This window comes from Mesocricetus auratus, unplaced genomic scaffold, assembly GCF_017639785.1.
Source record: "Mesocricetus auratus isolate SY011 unplaced genomic scaffold, BCM_Maur_2.0 Super-Scaffold_100037, whole genome shotgun sequence".
NCBI lineage: Eukaryota > Metazoa > Chordata > Mammalia > Rodentia > Cricetidae > Mesocricetus > Mesocricetus auratus.
This window is the reverse complement of record NW_024429215.1, coordinates 10,553,896-10,580,231: the sequence shown is the minus strand read 5'-3', so window position 1 is coordinate 10,580,231 and position 26,336 is coordinate 10,553,896. Positions and strand designations below refer to the sequence as shown.

Here is a 26,336-nt window from a genome sequence, read left to right as displayed (position 1 = left end):
CTATTCTCATGTCCTTCAGGGACACATGTGGGCGCAGACATATGCATGCAGGCAAAACACACACACACACACAGAAAATAGCAGAAGAACAACAAAACAACCACAAAACATGGCACTACGATGCTCTCCTGCTTCATCCTGATCCTTGCCCAGCAGTGAAGAGTGGTCCAGGAGCAATTCTGCTCAGCCACAAGCAGGTGATGGTATATTTCAGACTTCTGGCCATCACCCCCACCTCAGCCACAAAGCCCTCCTCGCCTGCAGAGGTCAGGATGCTGTATTTCTCCAACATCACATCTTTATACAAGTTTCTCTGCTCAGGGTTCAGCCCCTGCCACTCTTCTGGGGTGAAGTTCACAGTGATGTCCTCCATATCACTCTCCCCTAGAACAGCAAATTTCCCATCTGTAGTAATACATCACTGAAGACAGGTCTGGTGGCTAATGCCCATAAACTCAGTGTTCAGAAGGCTGAGGAGGGAGGAGTGCTGTGAGTTAGAAGCCATGTCAGTGGGAGACCCTGTCTCAAAATGAGACAAGACTGGGTTTGTGTGCACACCCTGAATCCCAACACTCAGGAGGCAGAAGCAGGCAGATCTCTGTAGGTTCAAGGTCAGTCTAGTAGTGTACTTGGTGAGTTTCAGGTCAGCCAGGAGTATGCAGCAAGATGGTCTTTCAAAAAACAAAACAAAAATCCAAAATCTAAACCAAACAAAACTGATAACTGAAACATTGCAGTGGCTTCTGAAAACCAGGACTACAAAAATTTGTTCCACTTCCTTGTATGCAGAGTTCACTGAATACTGTACTCTGGGATAAATCAAAGTGAACCTTTAAATATCACATAATCAAATTAGAACCCTAAGGCTTATTCATGCAGCCATCTTCCTGAACCATGTTAAAAGAAAAGATTCCCATAATTTAATATTTCAGGGATGCATCTGGAGATGAACTTTAGACAAGATCTGTGGTGACAGTGGCCAAAGGTGTTCACCTTGGCTGGACATACCTGAGTATGGATTCTCACCCCTCACCAGTAGGATTCCTGCCATGTGAAACATGTTCATACATACGTACATACAAACAAACAAACAAGCATGCATACATACAAACAAACAAGCATGCATGCATACGTACATACATACATACATACATACATACATACATAGACACTTATTACATAGAGGAACATGTACTTTAACAAATAGGGATATCTAACCAAGGGTGGTGGAGGCCCATGCCTTTCCCCAGAACTAGGGAATCGGAGGCAGGCAGATCTCTGAGTTCAAGGATGACCTGCTCTACCGAACCAGCTCCTGACTAGCCAGGGCTACACAGAGAAATGTTGTCTCTAAAGAACCAACCAACAAAACAAACAAACAAACAAACAAGAGAATATCTCCATTTCTCCCTGAGAGGTTGTAAAATCTTAGGTCCGGGTCCAAGTCACCTCCTGCCTCCCTGGTCTCATTCTTAGCCTGTGGAGGGGTGGGGCCTTGGGCGTTGGAGATAACTGCATACCTTCTGTCTATATGGACGTTGGTTTTAATTGCATCACCATACTCAAGGCAGACAGAGGCTGGTTCCTTCCCAGGTGTCCACTTGCGGGCCATGCCAGTCTGAAGAATAGGTTTGCCAGTGGTGGTGCATGAAACTGTTTTTACATTATCAGTTGTTGGACTTGTACATCCAGAAGCTTCCCTCTGAACTTTGCTTGAGATCTCACAGAGGACAAATCTGTCTGTTCTTTAAGGTTTTCCTTACTATCCTATCTTAGCACCTTTAGTTTCCTTTATGGACTCTAAGTTCAGGGGAAGGAGAGATGCTGTGAAGGTCCTGGAATAGAAGTGGTGACTCACAGCCCTCTCTGGCTATAACTCCAAGGATCCGTCACCCTCTTGTGGCCTCTGGGGGAACTGCATGTGTGTGGAGCTCAGCCATACAAGCAGGCTAGACACATGAAATAAAATAATAACAATAATTTTGCAGCTTTCCTGTAACTGACTATGTAGACCAGGCTAGCCTCCAAGTCCCAGATCCTTCTGCCTCTCCAGTACTGAGACCAAAGCTGAGTGTGTCTCACCACAGATGGCCTAAACATAAATAAATCTTTTCCTTTATTTTATTTTAATTTAATTTTAAATAGCTTGTTTTACATGGCAATCCCAGTTCCCTCTCCCTCCCCTCCTCCCGCACCCCCCCACTATCCCCCCGTAGCCTCCCACCCTATCCCCACTTCCTTCCACATAGGGGATATCCAGAGTCTGTCATTTCACTCAGGGCAGGGTCCAGGCACTGCCCTAAGAGTCCAGGCTGAGAGAGCATCCCTCTTTGTGTTATGGACACACGAAGTTCATTTGTGTGCCAGGGATAAACACTGATCCACTGCCCAGGGCCCCATAGGATGCCCAGGCCTCCTCACTGACTCTCACACTCAGGGGTTCTGGATCAGTCCCATGCAGGGCCCCCAGCTGTCAGTCTGGGGTCCAAGAGCTCTCCCCAAATCTTTTAAAAAGTTAAATTTGGTATTTGTAGTTTTCATATGGTATCTAACTGCCCCCTCCGCACCTCTCACTGCTGCTTGAAAACACATGTCCATGTCTTATTTCAGATTCCTGGAGATGCATGGGAGTTCTGGGTGTGTCCAATCCACTGGATTTTGTTTTGTGTATTTCCCACGCAATATTTTGTTGTTCATTTTTTGAGACTCTCTCTCTCTGTCTCTCTCTGTCTCTGTCTCTGTCTGTCTCTGTCTGTCTCTCTCTCTCTGTCTCTCTCTCTCTGAGACACAACAAAGCTTGGCACAGACGTGGAGAATAGGTTCCCAAAATCCAGCTCAAGTGTCAGGGATAGCCCTCGGCCTGCAAACAGACCAGCCTACACAACTGTCACACACACACACACACACACACACACACACACACACAGAGGGCATATCACATGCTGCCTGCACAGCTCTTGATCCGTATCTGTGAGCTTCAGTGAGCTCAGGTCAGCTGTCTGTGTGGGTTCCACCCCACATTCATGACGTTGACCCCCCTGCCTCCCCCTCGGCTAGTACAATCCCTCTCCCCGTCGTCTTCCTCATGGCTCCAAAGCTCCGTTCAGTGCTTGGCTGTGGCTCTCTGCGTCTGCTTCCATCCGTTACTGGATAAAGGCTCTCTGATGACAACTGGGGTAGTCACCAATCCAATTTGAGGAGAAGATCAGATCGGGCAACCTCTCTCCTATTACTGGGAGTCTAGCTGGGGGTCATCTTTGTGGGATTCCTGGGAAATTCCATGGCACTGGGTTTCGCCATAACAGCGAACGCCCCTCCCCCCATCGAGGCACCTTTTTCATTACCCACCCCCTCAGTCCCACCTCAACCTACCCAACCACATCCCTCATGTTCCCACTCCCCATCTCTCCTCAACCCCTCACCCCCCCTGCATTTACCCAGGGGAACTCTTCTGTCTTCCCTTCTTAGGTAAATCCATGCGTTCCTTTTGGGACCGCCTTATTAGCTGCTTTCTGTGCAGCTGTGGACTGGAGCTTGGTTATCCTTTATCTTATACCTAATATCCACTTATGAGTGAATCCATGCCATGTTTGTCTTTCTAAGCCTGGGTTGCCTCACTCAGGATGAGTGTTCGTCTGTTTGCATTCCTTGGCTGCAAATTTCATGAGGTCATTATTTTTTTTTACAGCTGAGTAGCACTCCATTGTGTAAATGTACCACGTTTTCTTTATCATTATCTGGTTGAGGGGCACGTAGGTTGTTTCCGGGTTCTGGCAGTTATGAACAATTCTGCTAGGAGCATAGTTGAGCAAGGGTGCTTTGTGGTATGATTGAGCACCTTTGAGTATGTGCCCAAGACTGGTGTAGCTTGATCCTGAGGTAGATTGATTCCCAATGGTCTGAGAAACCATCATATTGATTTCTAAAGTGGCTGCACAAGCTTGCACTCCTACAATCAGTGGGGGAGTGTTCCCCTTACTCCACACTATCTCCCACACAAGCTGTCATCAGTGTCTTTGATCTTAGCCATTCTGGCAGGCGTAAGAGGGTATCTCCAAGTCATTTTGACTTGGATTTTCCTGATGGCCAAGGATGTTGAACAATTCTTTAAGTGTATCTCAGTCATTTGAGATTCCTCCCTTGAGAATTCTGTTTAGATGTGTACCCTATCTTTAAACTGGATTATTTGCTATTTGGTCTCTAGTGTCTTGAGTTCATTATATATTTTAGAGGTCAGCCCTCGGTCAGATGTGAGGTTGGTGAAGATCTTTTCCCATTCTGTAGGCTGCTGTTTTGTCTAATTTGCTATGCCCTTTGCCTTCCAGAAGCTTCTCAGCTTCAGAGGCCCCATTTGTTAATTGCTGCTTTCAGAGTCTATGCTACTGTTGTTAAACTCAGGAAGTTGTCTCCCTTGCCAATGCATTCAGGGCTGCTTCCCACTTTCTCTTTTATGAGGCTTAGTGTGGCTAGATTTATGTTGAGGTCTTGGATCCACTTGGACTTAATTTGGGACAAATACGGATCTAATTCCATTCTACTGTACACCAACATCCAGTTATATCAACAACATTTGTTGAAGATGCTTTCTTTCTTCTACTGTGTAATTTTGGCTTCTTTGTCAAAATGCAGGTATTCATAGGTGTGTGGATTTACCTCAGGGTCTCTGACTGGATTCCATTTATCCACCTATCTCTTTTTTATGCGGACACCACACTGTTTTCATTACTATGGTTCTATAGAAGCTACATTAGACCAGTGTCAAAAACTAAATGCAGCTGGTAAGATGGTTAAAGGTGCCAAGCTGGGCATCCTGGGTTTGCCCAGGGCCCTTGGGCCCACTTGTAGAATGAGAGACCAGCTCTTTTTTATTTTTTATTTATTACTATTGTGTGTGCATGTGAATGATGTGAGTGGGTATGCACGTATGAAAGCCAGTTCTTCCCAGGCATCTTTATGAGTTCTGGGGGTCTGTATTTATTTATTATGTTGACAGTGCTCTGCCTGCACGTCTTCGTGCAGGCCAGGAGAGGGCGCCAGGTCTCATTACGGATGGCTGTGAACCACCACGAACCACCACGTCGTATCTGGGAATTGAACTCAGGACCTCTGGAAGAGCAGTCAGTGCTCTTAACCGCTGAGCCATCTCTCCAGCTCAGAGAGAGCAGCTCTTGCAAACTCTTCTCTATGGTGTGCAGGAAACCGACGTACCCCAGGATCAGCTGTCCCACTCTTGAGTATACGCCTGCGTGCTGGGGTTAAAGGTGTGTACCTTCCCGCCCTCAGTCAATTCTTGGTGGAAGTTGAGTGTGGTTACACGTGTCTATAAGCCCAGCCAGTTCTCAGAAGGCCAAGAAAAAGACACTGCCCAGTTTGAGTCAACAAGTTTGAGGCTAGCCTGAGGTACAAAGTGGAATTTTTCCTGATAATTTTGTTGTTTGTTGAGACAGGGTCTCAACCCTGTATCTATGGTTGGCCTGGAACTCACTATGAGGTTCAGGATGATCTTGACCTGGAAGCAATACCCCTGTCTCTTCCTCTTGAGTACTGAAATTACAAATATGAGTCACTATGCAGGCTTGGAGCGAGGGGGGGGGGCTTAATCCCAGCATTCAAGAGGCAGAGGCAGTCTGATCTCTGTGAGTTTGAGGCCAGCCTGGTCGACAGAGCGAGTTCCAGGACAACAAGGGAGACCCTGTCTCAAAAAAACCAAAGTAAATGAATTAAATAAAATTTAAACATAATTTCTTTTTTATGGGATTCTTTTTTATTACTTTAATTTTAAATAGCTTGCTTCACTTGTCAATCCCAGTCCCCTCTCCCTCCCCTCCTCCCGTACCCCCCCACCATCACCCCCAGCCTCCCACCCTATCCCCACTTCCTTCCACATAGGGGATATCCAGAATCTGTCATTTCACTCAGGGTAGGGTCCAGGCACTCCCCTAAGAGTCCAGGCTGAGAGAGCATCCCTCTTTGTGTTATGGACACACGAAGTCCGTTTGTATGTCAGGGATAAACACTGATCTACTGCCCAGGGCCCCATAGGATGCCCAGGCCTCCTCACTGACTCTCACACTCAGGGGGTCTGGATCAGTCCCATGCTGGCCTCCCAGCTGTCGGTCTGAGGTCCAAGAGCTCTCCCCTGTTCAGATCAGCTGTCTCTGCTGGTTTTGCCAGCCCATTCTTTGCCAATTTGCTCATCGCTCCTCTCTCTCTGTCACTGGGTTCCTTGGGTTCAGTTCAGTATTTAATTGTGGGTGTTTGCCTCTGCTTCCATCAGTCACTGGATGAAGGTTCTAGGATGGCATATAGGGTAGACATCAAGTTCATTATCAGGAATGGGCTTTCGAGGTGGTCTCTCCACTATTGCTTAGCTTGCCAGTTGGTGTCATCCCTTTACATCACTAGAGGTCTCACTGGTGCCAGATCTGTCTTCTAACCTATGACTCCCTCTATTATGGTGTTTCTCATCCTGTTCTCCCCTTATTCTACCCCTCCCCATTCAACCTTCCTGTTCCCCCATGACCTACTCCCCCTCTCTATTTTATGGGATTCTAATATAATTCCTTCACACCCAACCTTTCCTCCCTCCAAAGCCTCCCATAGATGCCTCTTGGCTCTCTTTCGTGGTCTCCCTTTTCATTGTTTTATGCACACACACACACACACACACACACACACACCTATGTATATATGTATGTATGTACATATATATATTCCTGAATACATAAGTACCCATGCTCAACTGTGTGTGTGTGCAGGACTGACCACTTGGTATTGGATGACCATTTGGTGTGCTCTTTTCTGGGGGAGACCGTTTCCCCCTCTCTCAGCACTCCTCGATAGTCCGTAGCCCTTTGTGTAGGGCCGAGATCTCCTGGGCTTACTAACCGCTGCCCGTTTGACACGGTATGGGTGTCTTCCTTGTCCCGATCACACTGGGGCAGTCATGTTGGTGAGACATTGTGGGTGCCTTGTCCCGATCACACTGGGGCAGTCATGTTGGTGAGACATTGTGGGTGCCCCGTGTGACATTGGTAGACACAATCACACAGCCAAGTGCCTGGTCTTCGGCTCTTTCGAAGCGTTCCCTGAGCCATAGCGTTTCATGGATGTTTCACGCCGCCCTTACAACTGTGCCATTTAATGGTGTTTCCCATTAGTCTCATGGGATTGAATACTTGGTCTCTAGTTGGTAGCCCTGTTGGGGGAGCCTTGAGAGGTGTGGCCTTGCTGGAGTACGTGTGCCACTGGGGATGGACTTTGAGATTCCAACAGCCGTGTGCTACTTCCCGTGTACTCTGTTTTCTAAATATGTATTTGTTTATTATGTATACATTGCTCTTCTGGCCTGCATGTCTGCCTGCAGGCCAGAAGAAGGCACCAGATCTCCTTACAGATGGTTGTGAGTCACTACGTGGTTGCTGGGAATTGAACTCAGGACCTCTGGAAGAGCAGCCAGTGCCCTTAACCTCTGAGCCATCTCTCCAGTCCCCTCTTTTTACTTCCAGTTGAAGTTCAAAGTGTGGTGGGGCCGATGGTGGCGCATGCCTTTAATCCCAGCACTCGGGAGGCAGGAGCAGCTGTCTATCTTGGGGATCTCAGCACCCTGTGGTCTCAAATGCAGCCCAGCAGAGACAGGGGCGTGTCGATTTCTGTGATTTCCAGGCCAGCCTGGTCTACACACTAGTCCAGGTCAGTCCAGGTTACATAATTAGTCAGACCCTGTCTCAAACTATAGCAACAGCTGCCACCACCATAAAACAGCAGCAGTGATTGATACTGAGTAACGCTTGGAAATCGCTACGAAAGCATGTTTCAAGTCTTTTCACACACAAGGAAGACTGTGCGGCAATGCCTGCGGAAACAGCTTAGCGTAGCAGCTGTAGCATGTATTAAAACAAGAATGTATTCAATGAATCTTCTTAGGTTTGTCTGTCTAGTGTGTGTGAGCCTTTTGCCTGCCCCATATGAAGAAGGCACGGGAACTCTTGGGACTGGTGTTATGGTTGGTTATGAGCTGCCCCGTGGGTCCTAGGAATTGAGCCTGGAACCTTTGCCAGAGCAACCGGTGCTTTTAACCGCTGAGCCATCCCTACTGCCTTCCAGAGCCGCCCGCTTTTTCCTCTTCTTTTACTTGTCAAACATTAAGTGAAATTCACGGGGAAAGACAGAGGTGAGGATATAGCCAGGTTAGTAGAGTGTTTGCGTAATACGCACGAATCCCTGGGCTCACCACCCAGTACACTTAGAACTGGGCTTGGAAATGTATTTGATTATTTCAGCACCTGGGAGCATGGTGGGTAGATGGTCAGAACTTTAAGATTGCCTTAGACTAAGATGGAGTGAATTCAGGGTCAGCCTGGGCCTGAAGACCCTGCCTCAACTAAAGAAAACGGGCCAGAAGACAGAACCACACACTCAGGGGTCCAGCCCATGCTGTCTCCGCTTCTTCAAGTTTGGTGTCTACCACCATCTAGTGGCGGCAAGTAGCAACTGTTACGGGAATTCACAGTAAAGAACAAAATGGTGAGGTTTGTGCCTTCAGGAGTAGAGTGACAGCATTTACAGACATTGGTGACTTAGAAAACTCATGTGTCCACATGGGCTTAGCTCCACTCCATGTTTAAATGGCTTTATGGCTTCACTATGGGAAACACCCACATGGATTCCTACGTAGACCATAACAGAATTGTAAAAATCCAAATTAAAGCTGAGCACATTTGAGTTGTTCAAGTAGGTTGCAATCATAAGCAACATATTTTACTTCTGTACTGTTTCAAGGTCTTTCTGACTTAAAATGGAACATATCCTCTTTATCTTTCTTTTTTCTTTTTTTTTAAATTTAAATTAGACGCAAACTTGCTTCACATGTCAATCCCAGCTCCCTCTCCCTCCCCTCCTCTCCTGCCACCCCCACCAGGCCCCCCAGCCCCCCGCCCAACCCCCATTCCTATCCCCAGGGAGGGTGAAGCCTCTGGCGGGCTTGGAACTCACTACTCCATAGATCAGGCTGGCCTCAAGTTCTCAGAGATCCAGCCGCCTCTGGCTCCTAAATGAAGAACCTCGCTTGTGTAGGTTACTCTTGGATCCCTTAGCTCAGTTTCCTCCACGGTGAGTGGCCAACACTAAGAAAAGGTTCTGCTCAAACCCTTGTCTCAGCACATGTCTCTGTGGAACCAGGAGAGAAGGATCTACCAATGAGAGTCCCCTGCTACATGGTATCTGAGGACTGTGCCAGGCCAGCGGGTGTTCGGGGACATGTCTCGGGATGTGTCTGAGGCAGGTTAAGACATCTCTTACAGCAGGGAGGTGGTGGCACACTCTCATCTCAGTGCTTGGGAGGCAGAGGCAGGCGGAGTTCAAGACCAGATTGGTCTACAGAGCGAGTTCCAGGACAGCCAATGCTACACAGGGAAACCCTGTCTCAACAAAACCAAATAAGGCATTGCTTATGTCACCACCTGGAAGGGAGCTTAGCAAGAGGGTATGAGTGTGGCCTGGGCAAACTTCTTTGTTTTTTTTTTATTAATTTATTTTTTACATTTCAATTACAGTTTCCCCTCCCTCCTCTCCTCCTGCTTCCCCCAATTCTCTCCTCACCTGCTCCTCCTAGAGGGTAAAGCCTCCCCTAGGAAGTCTACTATTCTTTCCCATCATCTCCTTGAGGCAGGACCAAGACACCTCTCCCCGCCAACACACACACCCCTGTGTCTAGGTTGAGCAAGGTATCTCTCCATATAGGATGGACTCCACTAAATCAGGTTGGTTTTATTATTATTGTTATTATTATTGCTTTGTTTTGTGAGAGGGTTTCCTGTAATCTGGCCTAACTCAATGTAACTGAGGATGACAATTTCTTTCTGGTTCCCTTTTTTTCCTTTCTCTCCTCTTCTTCTCTCTGTATCTCTCTCTCTCTCTCTCTCTCTCTCTCTCTCTCTCTCTCTCTCTCTCTGTGTATGTGTGTGTGTGTGTGTATGTATCTCTCTCTCTGTATCTCTCTCTCTCTCTTTCGCTTTCTCTCTCTCCTCTCTACATAGTCCTGGCTGTCTTGGAACTACCTATGTAGAGCAGGATAGAGCACGCTAGCTCTGAACTCATAGAGATGGGCCTTCCTCTGCCTCCCCAGTGCTGGGACTAATAATGTGAACCACTACAACCAGAATCACATTGAATTTCTTTCTTTCTTTTGGTTTTTCAAGACAGGGTTTGTCTCTAGCTTTGGAGTCTGTCCTGAAACTCATTCTGTAGGCCAGGCTGGCCTCCAACTCAGAGATCCACCTGCCTCTGCCTCCCAAGTGCTGGGATTAAGTGGATGCACCACCACCGCCCAGTACTAAAAAAAATTAAGGAATAGTTTATAAAGGTTATTATGCTAGGCATTGTGGTGGAGACTTCTAAGTACCAGTACTCAGGAGTCAGTGGCAGGGCAGATCTGTGAGTTTGAGGGTAGCCTGATCTACATTGAGAGTTCCAAGCCAGCCAGAGCTAATAGTGAGACTCAAAACCTAAATAGATTTTATTCCTTCATTTATTTATGTGTTTATATGCACATGTTCTAGCTCTTCTAGAGGTCAGAGGACTAAATGCAGAAATTGGGTCATGGGGGTTAGTGGACAGGCTCTTTTTAACCAGTGAGCCCCGAGAAGGTTTTGAATTTGCAAATTTTCCACACACCATCTATTTCAAATCCTGTGTAACCCTGATGTCTTGCCCGCCAAAAAATAAAGAAACACAAGACAAGTTGGTGATAGCCAAATAATTTCATTAGCAATGAGTCACACACACATACAAAATGATGGTTTTAATAAACTGACAATAGCACACTATATATGAATTTAGGGGAAACAAACACTATCATGAAAATCTTCTCAATGACGTGAGCAGTTCATACATACACTAACAAAATAAGACATTCCACACACTGTTCCTCAATATTTACATCCATGAGTATCGTTTCTGAACCCATTTTTATCTTGGGTCCTCACACTTGGACCTATAATGAGTTCCTAACTGTGTTGTGTTGGTTCAGAATGACATTGAAAGTCCATCCTGCTTGGGGCTGGAGCGATGGCTCAGGAGATAAGAGCACTGGCTGTTCTTCCAGAGGATCTGGGTTCAATTCCCATCACCCACATGGAATTCACAACTGCCTGTTTCTCCAGCTTCAGGGAATCCAACAGCGTCACACAGGCGTACATGCAGGCAAAACAGGACTGCACATTAAATAAACATAAATAATTAAAAAAAATTGCAAGGCAGCGGTGGCACACACAATTGATCCCAGCACTTGGGAGGCAGTGGCAGGTAGATCTGAGTTTGAGGCCAGCCTGGTGTACACAGTGAGGTCCAGGACAGCCAGGGATACACAGAGAAACCCTGTCTTGAAAAAAAAAAAACAACAGAAACAAAACCCCACAAAAAGCACCATCATAGCCTTGTTGGAGAGAATGGTGCATGGTCTGCATTGGGGATGGCGGGGGCTCTGTTCTAATATGGTTTTGTTTTTTCTTTCTTTTTTTTGGTTTTTTTGTTTTTTGTGGTTTTTTTGTTGTTTTGTTTTGTTTTTTGTTTTTTGTGTGGGTTTTTTGGCAGACTTTTCATCTTGAGTTTTGTGATTCTCGTGGGTAGATTTTACGATTCTTCTAGAAGGTATGTAAAGCCATTAAGCAGTGTGGAGAAAAGATCCATGGTCTTCTTTTCATCCTTAGGTGTGCTCAGTAACCTGCACTCCGATGCCTTCTTCAGCAGCCACTCAAAAATCTCGTTTTGCATGTAAAAGAAAATGTATCCAGTGTGAAGCCGATTCTCTTGAATCAAGGCCTCTGGGATCTCGAACACCTGGACATCACTGTACAGGAGCCAGGCCTGCCTCTGAAAGTCATACACATCGCTTACATAATGGCCTGAATCTTGGGAGCTCCCAAAATGGCTGACCACACCGACAAGCCTGTAGCTCTGAGGATCATCTTCCATTGCCGCGTTTGATTCACCGGCGGCATCGGGGTTGTCGCTCCCCGCAACTTTGCTATTTCCTGGGTACCCGGATGCACCCAAGGAACTGGCGTCGCCTTTCGGATCTATCATTTCTGCATACCTACTCAGGTTCCTCCCTGTGTCTCCCTGAGTACCTCTGACACTTTGAGGTAATGCCCAAGGAAGTAACTCCTTCTGGATTCTCTTCCCATGATGTTGGAGGAACTGTTTGCCTATGTCTTGAGTGCTTTCCAGAAACCTTTGTTCTTTGAGATCGCAAAAATTGTTGCATATCTCAATGATAGTGTGATGGTTTGGATTTCCATAGACGTTAATTTTCTTATAATTCTGAACTTCTGGATTCTCGGGTAGCTTCTGAAGACCCTTCTCTCTAAGGCCTAGGTCTTGGAAGCTGATAGGCTCGCAGATGATCGAGTCCCATGTTGGGGACGCGTTTTCACACAGCATCCATTTTTCCGTCTTCAGTAGCTCTGGATCTATTCCAGAAACACCCTCCAGGCCTAGCTGCTGCTGGTCGTCACACATTATCTGGAAGTTTTGCACGTCGGAATCCTCATTGGAGCCAACCTGGAGAACCGTGAAATCGATGGATACCGAAGTTGGCTGCATCGATGGTATTGAGTGGCCGAAGATCTCATGCATTGTGCCTTCAGAGGAATTTGAGACATCGTACTCTTCGTTGGGGGCCTTATTGGTCACCGGAAATGGTGGCTTCGTGTTTTCGTTGCAGTGGGTAGATACATTTAGGAACTTAGAAATCTCCACTGGTTGCTGACTCTTCACCAACATCCTGTTGGAGGTAAAGTGGTAGCGTTTCAGATGGACGATAAGGACCCTGGGGAGCCTCCTCCAGGTGTACCGGAGCACAGAATTCTTGTTCTTGCAATTCTCACAATTGTGCTCAATTTTTTCAGGTGTGAAGAAAAGATCGAGAGACTTCTGAATGGATAGAGGGTGATCCTTTGTCCCCTGGGGCAGGTCGACAGAGAGATAATTACTCACTTCAGTGTTGACAGTAGCCTCCCCACAGCCTTCACAAACAATGGAGCTATGCAGCTCTATCTCAAAATTAGCAGCCACGGGACAAATAAACCTTTTGGAAGTGGCAGCTTCATTTTCCCTCTCTGAACTGCACATGGCATTAAGCTTCTCCATGTTCAGTTTCAACTGCTCTAAACACTGACTTAAAAATTCATGGGCATCATTCTGCTCATCACCCAGAAATGTGTCTGCAACTGTCGAAATTGATTTCTTCACGGTCATGAGTAACTGCCCCTTGATCTCCACATCCCGGATATCTTTCAAGACAAGAAGTTGGCTCAAGGGCTTGATAAGATCATCACAGGACACTTTCTCCCATGGGATGCCTTGTGTGAGCAAGTCCTTAGCGAAGGTTGGAATGCCAAAGACAGACTGTAAAATGGAATTCATGTAGCAGGTGTTCCCTAAATTGGGGAAGCCTTCACGGTTCAGTTGCTTTGCGTAAGTGTCGAGGGGAAGCTGGATTTCGTTGCATGCTGGTGTCTCCTGGCTAAGCTTGGATCCGCTTCTTTCATCGGAAAGTGTTTGTGCCGAAAGAACAGTGTCGTCGAAGTTAGTCTTCCTGCGGGAGCTGGCAATCAGTGAATTTTCAAGCTTCCAGTTGCTATGTTTCTCCTGCTCTCTTGAAGCCATTGGTTTCTCTCCTTTACCCCTTCTGCTTCTGGGGGTACAGACCTTGTACTTCTTTTGTGGCTCAGGGTTATATTCTGTGAGGATGTCTTCATCCACTTCCACACTGGGCGTTGAGATCCTCTTCCTCTTCTTGATCTCTTTCTCCACTCTCTCTTTTTTGACCTGCCTGCTGGTGGATCTGGACATCGAGAGTGGTGTCTTCGTGGGGAGTGGTGTCTCCCTCTCTTGTGCGGTATTCAAGGAACCACAAAGTGGTTCCTGGTGCTTCCTGCAAAATGCATGCCTGCTTTCGAGAAAATCCTGACACCCCTGGGGATCATCAGGGTCTTGGGAATCAGACAGATGAGCCAAATCCAGGAATGCCTTCAGTTGTTCAATATCCTCAGAGGATAGCTTGTCAATCAGTAAAGAAGTGTCACCTTTCAAGGTTAAATACAGACAGTGCAACCCCACCTCACAGCAGCTAACCACTACACCCGCAACATTGTTGCCCAGCTGAAACACCCTCTTCCTTTTTTCTAGCTTGAAGGAAAACACCATGGTAACCTTCTGCTTCCTCTCCACTATTTCTATGACTGCTTCTTTCCACTGAGAAGCCCGGGTGTGCCTGTTCCGGTTCTTGCTTCGGATTTGGACTAAGCCGTGTATCTTTATAGGAGCCATTTTTCTTCGTGAAGGAAACAGGTGTGGTCTGAAAACAAATAAACAAAAACCACAATACACACAGAGATGGTGAGTGAAATGTGTTTATCATAATATGTTTTTTAAACTTTACCTGACCAGAATTGGTTTTTAGTCCTTTCTTTTTGACTTTAGTACAAAACTATGGAAAAACTTACAATTTTGGTTTAATATTAACAATTATGTTTCTATATTGCAATTAATAAAAATTGGATTTACTTACATCCTTTTAATAAAAAAATGTTTTTATGTGTATGTGAGTACATTTGTCTCCATGTGAGTGCAGTCCCTGAAGAGTCCAGAAGAGGGCGTCAGATTCCCTAGACCTTGCTTTACAGGCAGCTTTCAACAACCCTGTGTTAGGGCTAGAAACTGAGCTCAGCCCCTCCATCAGAGCACTGCATGCTCCTAACCACTGAGCCATCTCAATTGTATGCTTAAGGATAGCTCCTAACCACTGAGCTATTGAAGCTGCGCCCATTCTCTGGACGATACCTCCAAAGTTAGTTTTCTCTCCCAGTGTTGCCTGGGGTCGGGGTTGCCTAGGTTGCATTAGCAAGTGTGGAGAGAGGCAGCTTGAAAGTGTGTGGCAGTACTCCCTGCTCTGGGGTACCATGTCCATAGAGTAGAGACAGATGTGTGTATGCATGCGGTCATTCTCTCTCTGCTCCTAGCTGTGGCTGTCCTATGACCAGCTGCTTCAAATCCCTGCAGTTGTGACTTCCCCAGAGTGATGGATTATGCAACCCGTGACTGTGAACTGAACTAAGCCTTACTCCCAAAAGTCCCCATAAGTTTTATTTTCCGGAGTGCTTTGTCTTCGAGAGAGAAAGGGATAGCACAAGTACCTGAAGTCAAATGTGGTAGCAGTTGCACTGTCTCCTCTGATGCTCTGATGATGCTGAGGTAATGCAAGCTCTGGTCAAATTCTAGTCTCTCTCGCAAATGCGGCAGTTAGGAAGATATGAGGCTGGGAGAGGTCGCCTCTGGTGCTGGCCTTTTGGATTGCAGATTCTGGAAACGCGGTCCTGCAGTGGTCAAGTGGTGAACAACAAGGGTTACAAATGTGACTGCATGCGGGGACTTAGGATACAGCTCAGAGGTTACAGCACTCAGCATGCACAAGACCCTAGATTCAGTCCCTGGGATCACACGCCAACAATTTTGGGCTTGAGCCTAAACTAAGAGATGGACAGGTAGGAGGCAAGTATGGAGTGTGTAGGGGAACAGAGTGTAGGAAGGGAGGGAGAGAGGGAGGGAGGGAGGAATCAGGAAAAGGGAAGAGAAGGGAAGGGGAAGGGAGGGGAAGGAGACAAGGAGGAGAGGGCAAAACACAGCCTAAACCCAGGGAAAGAGATGGAAAGGAAAGGGGGTTAGCGCTGACCTACGTGCTCCAGCTATGGTGTGCAAGAGCACAAGCGTATACAAATAGGCAACATAATATTTGGGGAAAAAAAGGCCAAATACAGAGGCAGTGGATACACACACATTTAGTTAAATGCCAGCAATTGGGAGAGAGGCAGGATGATATCTGTAAGTTTAAAACCAGCCTGGTCAAGAATTCCAAGACAGCCAGGTCTACTTAGAAAGACTCGGACCCAAAACACAGCAAAAGCAATGGGGAAAACATGCACAAAACCAAATCTAGTGAGGTAGAGGCGCCCAGAACTCTCCTGCCTCCCCAGGAATCTGAAACAAATGTGGAGATATTTTTGCAAGGAGAGGTGAGGTGTGGAGGTGTAAAGACCTTAACATAAGCTTAAATTTTTTTTGTGATTTATTTATTTTTAGGCTGGCTGTGGTGAAACACACACACCTTCGATCTCACAACTGGAGAGGGAAGAGAATCTGTGACTGGGAGGCTAGCTCTGTCAGTTCTGGAACTCGCTCTGTAGAACAGGCTGGCTTCGAACTCACAGACATCCACCTGAGAGGCAGAGGTAGGCAGACCTCTGTGAGTTCTAGGTCAGCCTGGTCTACAAAGTGAATTCCAGAACAGGTAACAAAGCAACAGAGAAACCCTGCCTAGAAAAGGGATGAAGAGGAAAAAGGGGAGGAGCGGGAGGAGGAGAAGAAGAAGGAGGAGGAGGAGGAGGAGGAGGATGAGGAGGAGGAGGAGGAGAAGGAGGAGGAGGAGACAGAGATAAAGAAGAAGAAGAAGAAGAAGAAGAAGAAGAAGAAGAAGAAGAAGAAGAAGAAGAAGAGGAAGAAGAAGAGGAAGAGGAAGAGGAGGAGGAGGAAGAAGAAGAAGAAGAAGAAGAAGAAGAAGAAGAAGAAGAAGAAGAAGAAGAAGAAGAAGGAGAAGGAGAAGGAGAAGAAGAAGAAGGAGAAGAAGGAGAAGAAGGAGAAGAAGGAGAAGAAGGAGAAGAAGGAGAAGAAGAAGAAGAAGAAGAAGAAGAAGAAGAAGAAGAAGAAGAAGAAGAAGAAGAAGAAAAACTTCTTGAAGACTCCCAACTACTGTCTTCCATCCCGTCACATAACAGTCAAAAAGAGTCTTTCACAGGAGACGCCACTGTATGCACCGGGAACTCCCAGGTGTCTCGACATTTTCCATTTGTATATTTGTTTTTCGAGACAGGGTTTCTCTGTGTAGCCCTGGATGCCCTCTAACTCCCTCTGTAGACCAGGTTGGCCTTGAACTCAGAGTTCTGCAACCTCTGCCTCCCCAGTACTGGGATAAGGCATAGATATTTTTATTCCTTATTTCAGGATCGTCTCTGTAGTAAGATTCATATATATATATATATGTATATATATCATATAAGCTATAAAATAAGCCATACATGTATATGTATGAACATGCTTGAAAAGACAGGAAATCTACTGGTGGGATGAGAATCCATACACATCCCAACAAGCAAGGGATATGGATTAATGTTACAGTAATTGTTTTTATAGATGTTTCGGGTTTCTTTTTCTTCTTTAGAAAAGATCTCACCATACCCATGGCTGGCCTCGAACTCACAGACATCCACCTGCCTCTGCCCCCTGAGTGCTGGGATTAAAGTGCAGGACACCCCCATGCCTTATTGCTTTTCTTCTGTGGTCCCTGCTATTTCTTCTGTGCTAACTCATCCTCTTTTTCTCTCAACCCTATCTCACGTGCTCCTTTTCTTCTCTGTTCTACTGAGACAGGGTCTTGGTATGTATCCCTGACCATCCCAGAACTCACTAGACTACCAGACTGACCTTGAATCGCTCTATCTGCCTCCTCAGTGATGGGATTACAGGTATGCATTAGCGTGCCAAAGACACTGGCATTATTACCTTAAGGTTCTTTTCCTCCTTTTTGTTCTGTAGTGCAGGATGATCCTCAGTTATAACAGGAAACACGCAGACCTAAGGAGAAATACAGGAGGCATTTACAACCCCAAATAGACACCAGCAGAAAAGAACTTTCCCACAACACTTTATAGGTAAGGTTCTAAGACTACAGATAAATGAATCAATAGTAAATACATCTCCTTGGTATTCAGTCCAGGACATCTTCCACAGTTTGGTGACATCCACAATTAAGGAGTGTTTTCCCACCTTAAATAACCCAGGATGGATAATCATGGACTTGCATGAAAGTTTATTTATCTAGTGATTGCCCATGGATGGGTTCAGAGGCCGTCTCCTACTTGGTCCTAGAGTTGGGATATTAACCATCCCAACTCTACCTCTGGACAACCAGACACCCAAGCACATGGCTTTGAATCCCTAATATTCCTTGCCTTGATCCCACATGTTCAGGCACTTAATTACACAGAATCCATTCAGTCCCATTGCAAAGGTCTGTAGACTTTTAACAATCCCAATGCTGTCTAAGAGCCCAAAGTGGAAGCTGGGAAGATGGCTCAACAGGGCAAGGCGCTTGGCACCTGAGTTCCATCCCTAGGAGCCTTGTGACGGTGTTGGGAGAGAAGCAAATCAAGTGGCCCTCTGATCTCAGCACCCATGGGTGTCACACAGACACACACACTAAGTAAACCTAGTAATACCAAGTCCAAGTCCCTGTCAAACCCTGAGACTCAGGGCAGGTTCTCATTGGCAGCTCCTGGGAAGAGTTACATATCTCTACCAGGAGGCGGTGACAACCCCCCACTCCCCACCCCCCACCCCCCAACCCCCTCACCCCTCCCCTCCGCATTTGATCCCAGCGCTCAGCATGAGAAGCAGAGGCAGAGGCAGGTGGATCTCTGAGTTCAAGGACAGCCTGGCTACTTATAGAGAGTTCCAGGACAGCCAGGGCTACACAGAGAAACTCTGCCCACAAAAACTAAAACCAAACAAGCTACATATTTCTGAAATACAGCCATTTGGAACAAACATTCCAAATTCCAATATGAAGAAGGGAGTGCTGTCAAGGAATTATCAGAACAAGGAACCAGCAAAACCCAGCAGGAAAAATGCAACATCCTGTAGACAAAACACCTATACACAGAAAATAAATATGTAGGAAAATGATTGAAATTGAAAATGACTTTAAAAAATCAAATGAAAACAAAAATATATCTGGACCCAGTGATTCAGGTATGTAATCTCATCTTCTTGGGAGGCTGAGGCAGTATGGTCAAACTTCACAGCCAGGAGGGCAAATGACAGAGGCAGGTGGATATATCTGTGAGTTTAAGGACAGCCTGATCTACAGAGCAAATTCCAGGACAGCCAGGGCTGTTACACAGAGAATTCCTGTCTTTTAAAGAAAGAAAGAAAAATTTCTTGTCTTAGCACGTGGCTCAGGTCCTTAATTTCAGTCCTGGAGAGGCAGATGCTGGCCAATTTTTATGATTTCCAGGACAGCCAGAGCTACACAGGCTTTGAGCATTCTGGGGAGGAAATCTATTAATTGAACCACATTCCCAATTCTTTTTCCTTTTCTTTTTTAAGGGACGTTCTCATGTAGCCTAGGCTGCCCTAGAACTTACTACGTAGATCCCCTACCCTCTCAGTGCTGGGGTTACAAGCCTAAATAAATCCTGTTCTCATTGAATTTTTGAAAGGACAGTCACCAGTAATTGCGGCCAGCTGCCATAGGGTGGCGCACTAGGACATTGACTGAAACAGTTCGAGCAAGCCTGGGGAACCGCGGGCCTCTTTGGCTGCTGTGGTCTAAAGCATTTCAACCCATTTGCCCTAGCAGATAAGGGTAGATGCACTTTAGACTGCACTCAGTGCTCACGAGGCCAGCACAGCAGCACAGCAGCGGGCCTGGAGAGCGTTGGGGTTTGAGTTCACACCCTGGCTCCATCTCACCCTGGCCTGCTTGTCTGTGGATGGAGGGGTTTTGGCCTCTGAGCATGTCCATTCGGCACAGTGTCGTGATTCTACTGAGTACACAACGCTGCTCGGAAATTACTAGGGGAGATTTTGCAGGTTCTCACCAAGGGGAAGTGATGGCTCTGTCAGTAGCTTGACTGACGCGTATATGACGCATATATCAGAGCACCCACGCTGCGAACTGTAAAGATATGTAGTTTTTAATTTAAAGTTTATGCTCTTATTTTACTTTCATTTCATGTGCATTGGTGCTTTGCCTGCCCGCGCGTGTCGGTGTGAGGCTCTCAGATCCCCTGGAAATGGAGTTACAGACAGCCGTGAGCGGCTGTGTGTGTGCTGGGAATTGAACCTGGGTCCCCTGGAAGAGCAGCCAGTGCTCTTAACTTGTGAGCCATCTCTCCAGCCGAAATATAAACAATTTTTATAGCTCAACTTCAGAAAGAAAGAGGGACAAGGTGGCACACCCTTGTCATTCCCACCACGGACGAGGTGGAGGGAGGAGGAGGAGGAAGAGGAGGAAGAGGAGGAGGAGGAGGAGGAGGAGGAATTTAAAGCCATCCTTGAGTACTTGTGGAATTCAAGACCAGCCCAATAGCTAGGTGTGGTGGCACACCAGTTTATTCTCAGTCATGGGAAAGCAAGGCAGAGGGGTCTCTTGAGTTCTAGGTCAGTGTGGTTTACTTAAAGGTTCCAGGCTATCCAGTGCTACCTGGTGGGATCTCCTCTCAAAATGAAACAAAGCAAAAGAAAAGCCCAACCAACCAGCCAAACAAACAAACAAAATAATCCAAGCTCTATGAGACCCTACCTCAAAAAATAAATAAATAAAAATAAAAACTAAAATCAAACTAGAACATGGGGGAAGCAATTTAAAATTTGGGGTTTGTGTGGAGTGATTTGGGGGAGGTTTTTGTTTTTCTTTCTTTTTCTTTGTTTTGTTTTGTTCTGTTCTATTTCTTGAGGCAGGGTTTCTCTGTGCAACAGCACTGGTTGTCCTGGAACTCTCTTTGTAGCCCAGGCTGGCCTTGAACTCACAGAGATCCATCCTCATCTGCCTCCTGTTGTTTCCGTTTGTCCTGTGTTTTCCAAACCAGGCTTCATTCTGAATTGGGTGTTGTAAGCAAGCATGAACTATGTAAAAACATGTTTAAAAAAAAAAGAAAAAAACAAGCTAAATAGGGGCTGGAGAGATGGCTTCAAGGCTAAGAGCACTGACTGCTCTTCCAGACGTCCTGAGTTCAATTCCCAGCAACCACATGGTGGCTCACAACCATCTGTAATGAGATCTGGTGCCCTCTTCTGGCCTGCAGGGATACATGCAGGCAGGACACTATACGTAATAAATAAGTCTTTAAAAGAAAATTATAAAAAAGTGAATAAATAAAATAAAATAAAAACGCCAAACAGCTGGGCATGGTGGTGCACACACTGCATTCCAGAGACAGAGGAAGGCAGATCTCAGAGTTTGAGGCTACCCTGTTCTCCAAGGTGATACCTTGCCTCAAAACAAGGACAACAGCAACAAAAACAACGTCCCAAATTCCCAAACTTAATAGTGATGATGATCTACAAATAAAAGGACCCAGATTATAACACAAAATGCTTAATTAAAACTGTATCAACCAAAGAAATCAGCGCTCTAATGTACCCCATCAAACTCTGACTTCGTACCAGACGCCCATAAACACTTCTCAAGAACCTAATTGCCAGGCATGGTGGCACACTCCTGCAAATTTCAGTCCTGGGAGGCTGAGGATCTTGAGAGTTCAAAGTCAGCCTGCCCCACATAGTTCCGAAGCCAATGTTGGCTCCCAAAGAGACCCTCACCCCCTGTCTCGCCTTCCTGGCACTCCCCTCCCCGCCCCCGCGTCCCCAAGCAATAAAGCCTGCAGATTATAAAATTCAATGTTGTCAGCTCTCAAATTCTGGATGAAAACGAAGGCTACAATCAATGGGAAATTTGCAAAGCAGATGGCTCTTTGGACAGATGTGATTTTAAACAGACGTCTCAGAAGACTGTCCGCATTGTTTTGTGTCTAAGCGAGACCTTTTTCCGTCCTTAATTACACAGGGAGGTATATAATTCTCGGAACGGAGCCTGGCGTTTTTTAGCTCAGTGGAAAATTCCGTTGCTGGTTTGAGAGCTGAACTCCACCTCCCTCGGACTGCCGGGGAGGGAAACTGGTGAATTGTGGCTGCCTTCTCTCCCCAAGCCCAGGGCTCTCTGTTTGCACAGTGTAATTCACTAACAACAGACATGATTTTTCTCCCCCCCACCCCCGTCTCTAACCTAGTCCACTCCACTGCCAAATACACCCTCAGGTGGGCAAAGTTTTAGAGTCGTGTTTATTCTTATCGCACGTTTTAAGTTCATGTACTGTGGCCATCATGTGCAGGTCAGAGGACAATTTGCAGGAGTCAGCTCTCTCCTGCCACCATGTGGGTTCCTGGGCTTGTCAGGCTCTCCCCGCCCCCCCCCCACCACCACCCAGGGGTAGCCTTGGCTCTCCGGGAACTCTTAGATCAGGCTGGCCTCGAACTCACAAAGATCCGTCTGCCTCTACCTCCCGTGTGTTGGGACTGAAGCCGGGCGCCACCACTGCCTGCCTTTCCATTTGTCAGACTTGGGTGGTGGTGATTTTTACACACTGGGCGGGCTGTCTCCCTGGCCCTCCTTAGTCCCTTCGCCGTGTACACCATGCTGTCCCGTCTTCACCCATGTCAGCATGGTCCACAAAATCTCAGGATGGACACCTAGGTGAGAGACTGCCTTTGTTCCCACTCCTGTCTGGGACCTGTGCATATGGGGCATCGCTGCCCACTGAGCCATCTTGCCATCTCTGTAATTGAAAGTTGTGTGTCTTTTGATCAATGTCTCCTCGATCTCCCCCCCCTCCCCTCGTCACCGTCACCTCTTGGAAGTACCCTTCGTCTGCTCCTAGGATTCCAGGTTTTTAGATACCGCCAGCAAGTGAGATCATGTCACTTATCCCTCTACATCTGGCTAACTTCAATGACGTCCTTCAGATGCTCCCAGGTTGACACAAAAGAAAAAAAAATGAAAGGATTTGGAAGACTTATGTCTTTGGAAACTTTACTCAATACTTAAGTTTTTCCAGACCAGCGACAACTGGAGAGGTCTCTTAAAAAGGCAAATGTGTCCCAAGCACTTGGCAGATGGAGACAGGCAGTTTGGGAGGTTAAAGTTATCCTTTAACTAAATTTTGAACTCAGGGCTGCCTGAGACCCTGCCTCAAAAAAATTTTTTTTAATGTAGGCCCAGCAAAATGAGTCAACAGATAAAGGCATTTGCAACCAAGCCTGGTGACTTTTTCAATTTCTTTTTTCAAGACAGACTTTCTGTGCAACCTCTGGCTATCCTCGAACTCCCTCTGTAGACCAGGCTGGCCTTGAACTCACAGAGCCTCCCAAGTGCTGGGATTAAAGGCGTGTGCCACCACCACCCAGTGACTTCTTTTTAAAAGATTTACTTATTCATGTATTACATATGTGTGTGTGTGTGTGTGTGTGTGTGTGTGTGTGTGTGTGTGTGTGTTCTGTCTTCATGCAACCAGAAGAAGGGATCTGATCCCATTATATATGGTTGGAGCCATCCTGTGGTTGCTGGGAACTGAACTCAGGACCTCTGGCAGAGCAGCCCAGTGATTTAAGTTCCATGCCCAGGATCCACATTGTGGAAGGATAGAACCGACTCTTCCTACAAGACACCCTACCTTCTCACACACACTGGTACATCTGCATACCCCCACACACACACTAAGTTCACACAAAGTAAAGAAAGTGTAAGAATTTTTTAATGCAAGAATGATTCTTTCTTTTGATAAAAACCCTTCAATCTTCAGTATTCCCCAAAACATGGATTACAGAAGGGAACACTCAGAGCTCAGGTCTCGATTTTTGACATCTTGTTCTATGCACAAGGGGCCTGGGATAATTAGCTGATTGCAGGGCAGGGCAGGGGAAACAGGAGACTAGAATGTGTCTCATTGTGTCTGGAAAGCATGGGAGGATTTTTGTTTTGTTTTGTTTTGTTTTAACGTCAAAAAAGCTTGAAAAGATCCAGAGTCGAAATTGGAACAGTCCTGGAGAAGATAAATTCTGAAAGTAGCAAATTATAAACAAGCCCTTAATTAAGTTAAAATCCACAAAAAAAAATCAGCATGGAATCAATTAAGGTGGGAGAAAGGGAAAGCCCAGGCTCAGGGAAGAATTCTAGCAGGGAGACAGCCTGAGTCGTAGGACCAGAAAACCATCACTGACAGCTCTCAAGAAAGAGTCATCCATGTTACTAAGCCTGTGCTGTGCGGCCAAGCAACTTCACATGTATATAATGTGGTGTGTGTGTGTGTGTGTGTGTGTGTGTGTGTGTGTGTGTGTACACAAGTGTACAGGTGACCAAGGAGCCAGAGGAGAGCATTAGATTCCCCAGAGTTGGAGCTACAGGCAGCTGTAAGCTTCCACATGTAGGTGCTGGGGATCACTCTTGAAGCAACACCTTCCTAACCACTGAGCCATCCCTTCAGATCCCTTCATCCTTTAATAACTCCTCAATTCCAATTTTCCCTGTCCTTACACTCAGGGGTGTGAAGCCGTCCATTGGAGGAAAACAAAAGAATTTTAAAGAAACCTGTGTTGTGCAAAAGTGTAAAGAGGGACAGGATATTTTCACAGGTGATTGACTGTGAGAGGAAATAATAACTTCGCCAAGGCAGGTGCCACTTTAGACAAGTGTCAATGCCAACAGCTCCCGTGTTGGGTCAAATGATGCCACGATTGCTGGGCAGTGGTGGCGCACGCCTTTGATCCCAGCCATTGGGAGGCAGAGGCAGGCTGATCTCTGAGTTCGAGGCCAGCCTGGTCTCCAGAGTGAGTTCCAGGACATTAAGGGCTATACGGAAAAACCCTGTCTTGAGAAAAAAAAAAAGAAGTCGCTGCCTGGCTGTTGAAACGGCTCAGCAAAGATGCTTGCCTCAGTGCCTGCTGGCCTGAGTTCTATCCCAAGACTTGAGTAAAGGGGGAAGGAGGACACTTACTCCACAAATTCATCTTCTGGCTGCTGCTGCACACGTGCCCTGGTATGTGTGAACCCCTCCAACATACGCACATACTGTGTATATTTTTAGTTTACTTTTATTTCGTGTACATTGGTGCTTTGCCTGCATGTGTGTTTGTGTGAGGGTGTTGGATCCCCTGGAACTGGAGTTACAGGCAGGCATGAACTGCCATGTGGGTTCTAGGAATTGAACCCAGGTCCTCTGGAAGAGCAGCCAGTGCTCTTAACTGCCTAGCCATCTCTACATTCCCCTATTTTTTGTTCGCTTATATGTTGTTGTTGTGTGATTGTTTGTTTGTTTTTTGAGACAGGGTTTCTCTGTAACTTTGGAGGCTGTCCTTGAGCTCTCTCTGTAGACCAGGCTGGCCTTGAACTCACAGAGATCTGCCTGCCTCTGCCTCCCGGGAGTGCTAGGATTAAAGGTGTGTGCCCTCACAGGTCAGCCCAGCCCCCTGTTTTTATATTTTACTTTTTGAAACAGGGTGTCATGTATGGTAGGCTATTCTCAACTTAGCCAAGGGTGGTTTTGAACTTCCTCCAAATCTGGAGCTCTAGGCTTGCATCTGTGTGCTACCACACCCTGCTTATGCTGTGCTAGGAAGTGAACCCAGGGCTTCATACAAGCGACAGGCAGCTTTTAACAAAGGAATCGAATGGGCACACTTCAGCAGGAAGTAAATTTGAGAATTCCACGTCCCTTCTCCCTACTATTGATAGTAGAGGATAGTTTACACCTGTTAGTGTTAATTTGCAATTATTTTAGGGTTGGGATTGGAAGAAGGTGTTCAGACTTAGGTATCCCTTTCAGATAAGTTTAGAATTTAGGTGGAATGGATATGTTTAGCTTAGGATAAGTAGACTATAACTTGATTATCACCCTCTATGTATATATGTTGCATATGTTTGAGTTTGTATCAAATTTAAATCTTTTATTTAGACTAAAAGGGGAATTGTAGGAGTGAACCCCACAAAGCTATCTGCCCATGAGGACGGGACAAGTAAATTAGCACAGGTAGATATAAAAGGAAGTGAAAGGAAAAGGACTCTCTCTCTTTCTCTTGGAAGCCAGCCATGCTTCTAACTCCTAGCTTGTGCGACTCTCTCTCTCTCTCTCTGGTAAATAAATATATTGTTTTCCCTATAGCATTGACGATCATCAATACCCCCCAACCATAAAATTATTTTTGTTGCTACTTCCTAACTGTAGTTTTAGTACTGTTGTGAATAATAATGCAAATATCAGATATCTGATATCTGATAAGGAAACCCTATGCAAGGGTCATGTCACCCCCAAAGGGGTCCCAAGCCACAGCTTGAGAACTGCTGAATTAAAACGCAGCAACCAGCGTTACAGCTCAGCGGTGGCATGCTTGCGTAGCGCTCAGAAGATTTTCAAGTCCTCAAGGGAGAGTCTGAATGTTAAGTTGCCCCTTACCAGCTCCCATGCTCGAGTTTTGGTCCCCAGCTAGTGATGGTGTTTGGGGAGGTTGGGAAACCTTGGGGAAGAGGAGCCTAGTTGGTGGTTGTAAGTCACTGGGGATGGGCCTCGCTGGTATACCCAGCCAGGCTGCAGTCTCTGCTCTCTCTAATTCCTCCGTGTTTGCGCCACTCGGGGAAGTAGCCACAGACTCCGGCTGCCGCTGCGCCGTCT

General features: G+C 46.4%; 1 protein-coding gene across 5 annotated transcripts in view; it reads right to left on the bottom strand.

Moving 5' to 3' along the window:
* Nucleotides 1–11,495: 11,495 nt before the first annotated feature.
* The window catches only part of LOC101837563 (ubiquitin carboxyl-terminal hydrolase 29), a 204,056-nt gene continuing 189,215 nt past the window's right edge, over nt 11,496–26,336 (bottom strand). For all 5 annotated transcript variants that reach the window (XM_040733998.1, XM_040733999.1, XM_040734000.1 and 2 more), the window contains 3 exons: nt 17,617–17,688; nt 15,198–15,377; nt 11,496–14,359 (listed from right to left, as the gene is read on the bottom strand). In XM_040733998.1, the coding sequence (XP_040589932.1) occupies nt 11,632–14,331 (2,700 nt within the window). In that variant the 5' untranslated portion in view covers nt 14,332–14,359; nt 15,198–15,377; nt 17,617–17,688 and the 3' untranslated portion in view covers nt 11,496–11,631. The remainder of the gene's footprint in view (nt 14,360–15,197; nt 15,378–17,616; nt 17,689–26,336) is intronic.